Source organism: Suncus etruscus, chromosome 2 (assembly GCF_024139225.1).
Source record: "Suncus etruscus isolate mSunEtr1 chromosome 2, mSunEtr1.pri.cur, whole genome shotgun sequence".
In the NCBI taxonomy this organism is placed as follows: domain Eukaryota; kingdom Metazoa; phylum Chordata; class Mammalia; order Eulipotyphla; family Soricidae; genus Suncus; species Suncus etruscus.
This window is the reverse complement of record NC_064849.1, coordinates 64,498,383-64,506,392: the sequence shown is the minus strand read 5'-3', so window position 1 is coordinate 64,506,392 and position 8,010 is coordinate 64,498,383. Positions and strand designations below refer to the sequence as shown.

The following is an 8,010-nucleotide window of genomic DNA, read 5'->3' as shown; positions in this document are numbered from 1 at the left end:
AAACATTCTTATCAGGCAAAACACACTTATGAAATAGAAATCTTTTAAACTTGATCAGTAATAGGCATTTAAAAAAATAAAAACAAATTTTTTGGGCCACACCAGTGGCAATCAGGAGTTACTCCTGCCTCTGCACTCAAAAATTGCTCCTGGCAGGCTCTGGGGACTACATGGGTTTCTGGGATCTAACCAAGGTCTGTCCCAGATGGGTTGTGTGCAAGGCAAACTCCCCACCACAGTGCCATCACTCTGGCCCCTAAAAACACCTTTCTTTTTCTCTAAAGTGGAAAGAAAAAGAGTCACAGATCAGATCCCACTTGGATTGTGTGTAGGAGGGAGTCTGATTACTGAGCAGGTTTCCATACTGGAACTTTCTGGGTTCAGAGGAGAGGTGTGTACTGGGTTCTGGGTTCCTACCACTGGGGCACAGAGCATCTGTGCTGCTTCTGGATGGAAAATCTAGTCCAGCTCCACTGCAGAGAGAGACCTTCCACAGAGCTCAGGAGGTCTCATATGAGAGAAAGGGAAGGGCAGCTTAGGGCAGTGGTATTCAAGGAGAGGAGGGGGACTGAGAGAAATAGGGCTGCAGAATAGGGAAGCAGCTAGACAACTGAAGTCTGAATTGAGCCTGAAGGCCAGGTTGGCCTCTGGAGGAAACTCATCTGTTAAAGGTGAGAACTGGGAGTTCCCATAAGTGACATCCCCTCACCCAAGGAGCCAACAAGAGGGCTGCTGCTTACTTAAGTTGGAAGGGGAATTCGGTCATATCTGCTTTTTTTTTTTTTTTTTTTGGTTTTTGGGCCACACCCGGTGTTGCTCAGGGGTTACTCCTGGCTATCTGCTCAGAAATAGCTCCTGGCAGGCACGGGGGACCATATGGGTCACCGGGATTCGAACCAACCACCTTTGGTCCTGGATCAGCTGCTTGCAAGGCAAACGCCACTGTGCTATCTCTCTGGGCCTCGGTCATATCTTCTAAAGTGAAAGATTATGTAACTGGCATCATCCAAGCTGTATTTGCTTGGGGTGCTGGACCTAGGGGTGAGTTTCCTCTCTGCTAGACAACAGGCAAGGTAGAGAGGCTCCCCTAAACCCATGTTTCCTCCTCAATGGTTAGTCTTCTTTCAGCTGATTGACAGAAAAAGGACAGTGGGCAGGAACAAGCGGATCACTTTGCAGAGTTGGGGGTTTGTGGAGGGAAAAAGAAGCCAATATTTGGATTGTGTATCTGGCTTCCTGAATGCACGAGCACAGATTGATGCTGCTAAAGACATTTATTGAGTGGGAGCCCCTCCCTAGGATGTGTGGACCTCTGAGGAGGCTTCAAAACTACAGTTACATCCTTCTCAGGGTGGCCCGTATCCAGGGTAGGAAACTGGAGATTCTAGTGAAGACACCAGTTGGTTTTCCATTTTCATTTCCATAGGACATGATGCCCTGGGCCACATAGTTGCACATGAGGGGACCCCCAGAATCTCCCTGTAAATGTGAGGAAAGGCCTGTTTCTTCGTGCCCCAAGATTATCTTAGAAGAAGAAGAAGCTCTGAGCTCTATGTGGTCAGAAACTGTACAGGCTCAAGCCCAGCTTCTGGGGGTTGACGGTGGACACTGTCTTCATCCCAGGGGACTGTTGCCTTTTATCAGGCCAGAGATCTGTCAATGCATTGCTGTGACTCATGTTCTTTTAGTCTTGGGAATGGGGAGTTGGTAACCCTTAGTGAAAAGTATTGAGACCAACATAATAGTACAGTGGGTAGGACATTTGCCTGGCATACGGCTGACTTGGGTTCTATCCCTGGCACTGCATATGGTGCTCAGGGTTGAGCACCACCATAAGTGATCCCAGAACACAGAGCCAGGAGTAACCCCTGAAAAGCATTGTGTGTCCAATCCAAAATAAAGCAAAACAAAAATCAAATGAAGTGGGTGGCATCAGACACAACACAGTGGGGCCAGGTCACCCAGTATACCCCAGCCTATATCCAGTGTGGGGAATCCTTTTTGGGGAAATTCCATGTGCTGTTCCCATGGCCTGGAGACAGGCAGAGGCCCAGCTCCTCCTCAGCAGCTTCTCTCTTTGATTCCCAGAGAGAAACACCTTGGACCAGAGGTGATCAGGCCTCTTTCCTGCCCAATCATCCCGAAAGTTACTCAGTCTCACTTGAAAGGTAGCCTTTGTGATATCGGGCTCACCAAGCACAGCTGAGATTTTGGCTCATAAGTACTTGGAAACAGATTCTCACACAGCGAGTCATTCTGCACCCTCAGTTGTACCTCCTGCAGAGTGTCTGCGTAGGTATCCTTCCAGGGGCTCAGCATGCCCCAGGCTGCAGCAGTGCACTCTTCTCTTACCTTCAGAATGTTGGAGGAATTCGGTAGACTGAGGAGATGCACTTTTTTTTTTTATTTAGTATGGCTTTTCTGGATAACTATAGTGAGAAGAGAGAGATTCTTGTTGAGCCCAAAACCCTGGTCTGGGAGCTCCCACATGAGGAGGTTAGGCACCTGGACAGTTAGGCACTGGGCAGGAGGAGGGGTGCAGGTGTCAGTGGGAGAGACATGTGGACCCAGAACAGCCCAGTATCAGGACTTTCTTACCCTCAGCAACATGATGTCATGGTACAAGGTTTCTTGAGTATAATTGTGGCTGATATAGAATTTTCTCACAAGGATATTCTGCCGGCTTTTCTCCATCTGTCTGAGATTGTGGAGACCCAGGACCGCCTTGATGTAGCTGTTCAGAAAGGCCAACATTCAGATGGGGTCACAAAAGGCAGAATCAGCTGAGCTGAAGGGCAGGTGTCAGGTGGGCTACACTGAGGGCTGAGCTAGTAACCTTGAGAAATGAACAGGATCTAGGATGTCTGTTTCTCACAGCTGAGGGAGTTCCCTGAAACTATTGTTCCTGCACTGTTTGCCAGCAAGGTAAGTGACCCCAAGGAAAAGGTGAATTCAAATAGTTTTCCTCTATGGTGATGCAGGCAGAGGACAATCCCCACAGCTCTACATTAGCTTGTCTCTGTCCCCAGGAACCTGGCCATATTGAAGACTGTCCTGGCTGAATTCCTCGAGCTTGGCAGTGTCTGGGTAAAAGCAGGGCTCCTGCCTAGAGCCTCCAGGAGAGCAAAACTGTGACTCCTCACCTCCCCTGGCAGTGTGCGGCTGTCAGCACCACGTTCCTTCTGATCAGGACCCCTCCACATAGAAATGTTTCACCAGATTTCTTATCAAAGATCTTTAGAAACACCATGTAGGGTAGAGAGTGGGGTCTGGCCTCATCTCCCCCGATGATCTCCCCTGAGGAAATGACAGTTGAATGTTTACACCCTCCAGTATACCAGCTCACTTCCTTGAAGGCTAAGGGATGCTGAGTGAACTGCTGTTAGTAGGTTTTGGGGTCCTCCCCAAATTGCAGTAGCTCATCCAGTGAATCCTGACCACATAAAATTGGGGGCATATGTTGTCTATGAACAAAGGGCTCAGGGGGCTACTGATTTTACTCTCTGACTGAGATAGGTAAATAGATAGATAGACTGATAAATACTGAGACTCTGACAACGTGATCAGCAATCTCTTTCTAGACGGAGACTGAGGTCAGGGGTCAGGTGGGGCTTCTAGGTTACCTATTCTGAGGTGACCTACAAAGCACGTACTTCAGAGCCTGTAGAAATGACCCCAGAGGGGTTTTGAGGAAGGTTTGAGGTGTCACTGTGGGTGGGATTTGGGAAGCAGAGAAGATTGAGTCTTTGAAACAGTGGCTCATCCTTTACAAATGTGCTTTGCTCATTGTGAAAGGGGAGCAGAGTTAGGGAGTGGGATGGAGCTAGGGTAAAGCAGCCCTCTGGGGTCAGAAATGTCAACCACTTGGGTTCTGTTTTGTCCTGAGCTGTGCTGAGTGGGCTTCTTTCTCCCTACATTAGAAGAGGTGCTATCTACCCCCCCCTTTGTAGTAATAGTAGTAGTAGTAGGTGGTAGTAATAGTAGTAGTAGTAGTTGTAGTAGTAGTAGTAGTAGTAGTAGTAGTAGTAGTAGTTAGTTTTTTCTCTATTCCAATCTCCTCACCTCCAGGCACCCTAAGTTCTCTTCCAGAGGCAGAGATGGAACTAGGAAGGTAGTGCCCATTGACTTTTATTGAGTTAAGTCTCCCACCATATCTTGTGGTTCTTATAAAGAATTGGGTACAGAGTTAGGATGTAAATTCAGGATGCTTTGGAAGATAGTGGATAGGCCAGATCTGAAGAAGCAAGAGCACTCTCAATGAGTTGGGCCAATCTCAAGGGGTAAGAGAGGTGACTCACCTGCTGATGCCCTGAGGGACAGGGCAAGGCTAAGTAGCAGAAGGAGCAGGAGCATCCTTCCAGATGGTTTCTTGGTGGGTGCTTCTGGCTTGCCCTGTTGGTCTTTTTTTATATCTCTCAAGAAGAAGGATGTGCAGTTTTACTCTGTGGCTTGAGTCCCTTCCTAGTTTTGTGGTTTTTCATCCTAGATGCCCATCAGTGAACGCTTTCCCACTCCTACCCTCTTCATGATGTCCTTTTTATGTAGATGTCGTAGATCAAATCACAACCATAGCAGTTGGACCTAGTGACCAAGCAGTGGCCACTGTTGGTGATTCAGAGAAGGTCACTTGCTCCCATACAAAACAGAAACCCAAGTGTCTTTTAGAGACCATTGGATGTTGCAAAATACTGGATTCTCAATATGGATTCAGCACACCTTTAATCTCTCCCTGAGTAATCACAACAGTGTGTTTGGCAGATGTGTGTTTAGGCCTTTGTGTTTTTCCCAACCATGCTGAAGATGTCTCCTTCTCTCTGAAAGTTGATGATATGGTGGACAAAGCAGAAACCTCAGTGATCAGAGTGGAATAATCATGGTAAAGATAAAGCATACTTGAACAAGCATGGCACCATGGACACAACTCATCCACCACCAACCTTCCTTTATCTGGGATTTTAACCAGAGTGTTAGGAGTCTGCTTACACAAGGGATTGACCTGGCATTGTGTTTTAAATGGGGATTAAGTCCCACTCCCAATTCCCTAGGTGGACAATGGCAATGCCCTGTTTGAGAGAAAGCTCCTGGGGGAATAAATGAGCAAGAAGGTATTGAACTGTGAATTATAAGAACCAGGGCACAGTAGGAGGAGGCTACATAGGTGAGAGGATGGTGCTAAGACTTGGTGTTTGAACATCCAAGGGGTGAATGAAATTAGGAAACTTTGCAGCTATGAGCTAGGGATTGTGCTGTGTAAGCATTGGGCACACGTGGTCCCAGTGGACTCTGTAGTTTTTCTGAGCTGCTGGTGGAACTCAGTTTATGGGGGGTAAGTTTCCCTGTGGGATTACAGTGAAGCATTTGAAGGTGATGAGGTGCAGCTATGTTGACAGCTTTACTCTCTGAAATCTTTGTATTGTAGTTGACACCCTTCTGTGAGGTTGTGACTATTGTATAGTTGTAAAATTGAGATTGTTGTATAGTTGATCCATTTTCTTCACATACAAAATAGTCTACACCCTAAGGCATAATTGAAAAGAAATCTTTATAATATCAAGTAAAATGGTAATATTTGTGAAAATTGAACCAGAATTGTAAAAATGCTACTTAAGCAAAAGTTTAAGATTTTGAAAAATAAGGGGACAGACATGGAGAGAACAGAATGTTCTAGTTCTTGAAAGATAGATGGACACCCTCACCTCAAAGTACTCAGTGTCCTCTGGTAGATCAGTTACAGGTAATTTCATTGCAAATAATACTAATTTCTCTCTTTTTTTTTGTTTCTTTGGGGGGGCCACACCCATTTGATGCTCAGGGGTTACTCCTGGCTAAGCACTCAGAAATCGCCCCTGGCTTGGGGGGACCATATGGGATGCCGGGGGATCGAACCGAGGTCCTTCCTTGGCTAGCGCTTGCAAGGCAGACACCTTACCTCTAGCGTCACCTCGCCGGCCCCACAAATAATACTAATTTCTCATAGGGTCACATAATTGAAGACACCTTCACACTCATATTAAAACACACATGAAGGGAAAACTGGCATGAATGAAACAGGAGCTATGCTCTTGCTGGGCCCTGTGACACCAGCTTCGTGAGCCTGAGTGTACAAGGGAGGCAGGCCTGTGAGCACTCACTAGCCATGGACTCCTGAGACTTGAAGAGCTTGCCAGGTGTGGTGTACCCCAAGACCGACCCACCCATATCTGGGAGGAGTTTTGGGAACCGGATAATAGGTGTAACTACCTGCAAGACCTCCCATTTCTGGGAGGGGTCTGGAAAAGGATAGATAAACCTCTGAGCCAGGGGATTGGGCCCTTTTTGCCGTTTCTCTCTTGGCCCGGCTTGGCTTCCTGGCTTTTGGATCTTTGGGCCGCATGGAGCCCAAAGGGAAGATGGCTAACAGGAAATAAGATGCAGGGCTAGCAAAATATTGCTGAATGCTTGAAAGGTTGACATAGGCCACACACCTGTGGTGGCTAGGGCATGAATAAAGATGATTCTTCCTGATGGCTGCCTGTGAGTGAGTGATTTCACCTGGGCCTGGAACTCGCCGGCTGCATGGAGGTTGCAGAGCCATGTGGGCTGGATGGCATCATCCACCATCCAGCCCCATCGTTAATTATTTAATGCAACAGCCAGGGACACTTCTTAGCAGCACAGACCCCAGGAAAGGGTGTGTGAGTTTATCATCTCTTGGGGACCTTGAGCACCTCATGAGGATCTCATCTACCAAAGAGCATGCTCAGGTAATGCAGTGAGTTATCTAATTAATATAACTAAATAATCTGTGGTACCACTTTTTTTTTTTTAAAAGACACAGTTGATTCATGTTTAAGACTACTGACTCATGTTTCAAGTTCTCCCTGCCTCTTTTTGTTGGTATGGTGGGTGTGTAGAAGGTATTGGTTGAGTATCGCATAGCATCTCCTGCGTTGCTCACACATTTAGATGTGGAGATTCCTGGGATCTCCCTTTTGGCTGTGGTGCTCATGCCCATTCTGTGTGAGGTGCCATTTAGGGTGCAGGGGTGCTCACTGAGATGCTCACCTATAGCTGCAGCTCTTGGCCATGGTGTTCACCATCATAACCCAGTTTGCTTTCCCAGACACATTTTATTTTTAAAAAATAATTTTTGTTGTGACCAACGTGAATTACAAATCTTTCACAGTAATATTTGAGGTACATAGTGACATTGAATCAGGGGTATTCCTACCTGTGTTGTCCTCCCTCCACCCCTGTTCCCAGCATCCTTCTCCTTTGCCCCCTGGTCTGCTAGTATAACTGGTTCCCTCTGTATATAGCTTGTTGAAGATTTGATATCGATTCTGTCCTTGTTGATTTGGGTTGGTGTTTAAGTATGATCCTTTTTTATTTCTACTCAATGTTCATATGACTGGTTCTGGTACCATCCATTCCTCCCCCTCATCCCCAATTTATGAGGCAGAACAAGATGATTCAAATTATGTGGTTCTGTTTGAAAAAAAATAAGAGAAGAAAAAGAAAAAACAAAACAAAAAATAAACAAAAATAAAATGAAAAACAATGGGAGGAGTCAGTCTAGTGGTTATAAATATTAAATTAAAAAGAAGGGAAAAAAGAAAAAAACACAAAAACCCCACAAAAAACAAAATAAACAAAAAGAAAAAAGAAACAACAAACAAACAAAAGACCAAAACCAGCAACTACAAAAAAACACCACAGCAACAAATACAACAACCAAACAACCATGAGAATGAAAGGGAAAAAAAGAAAAGAAAAGAAAAGAAAAGACAGGAAAAGAAAAAAAGGAAGGAGGTCTGGTGTGGCAAGTTTTTTTTTTTTTTTTTTTTTTTTTTTTTTTTTTTTGCATAGCACAGTAAATATTGGGGAAATTAGAAAGGGGATACCCTTGGCCTAAAAGATACAGGGTTTCTCCACCCTTGAAACATACTGTCATGGGAATATAACTATAGGCTTTGTACATGCTCCTTTTCAAACCTCAAGGACTTTTTATGGTGCCAGGAAACTTCCCGC

At 45.6% G+C, this 8,010-nt stretch overlaps 1 protein-coding gene across 1 annotated transcript; it reads right to left on the bottom strand.

The window, feature by feature from the left end:
• Positions 1-1,335: 1,335 nt before the first annotated feature.
• LOC126001706 (cathepsin G-like) lies at positions 1,336-7,067 on the bottom strand. Its single transcript, XM_049768959.1, is given in 7 exon segments — positions 1,336-1,479; positions 2,162-2,196; positions 2,199-2,352; positions 2,599-2,734; positions 3,144-3,297; positions 4,299-4,309; positions 7,045-7,067. Coding segments are annotated over 7 exon segments (657 nt in total).
• Between the last annotated feature and the right edge of the window lie 943 nt (positions 7,068-8,010).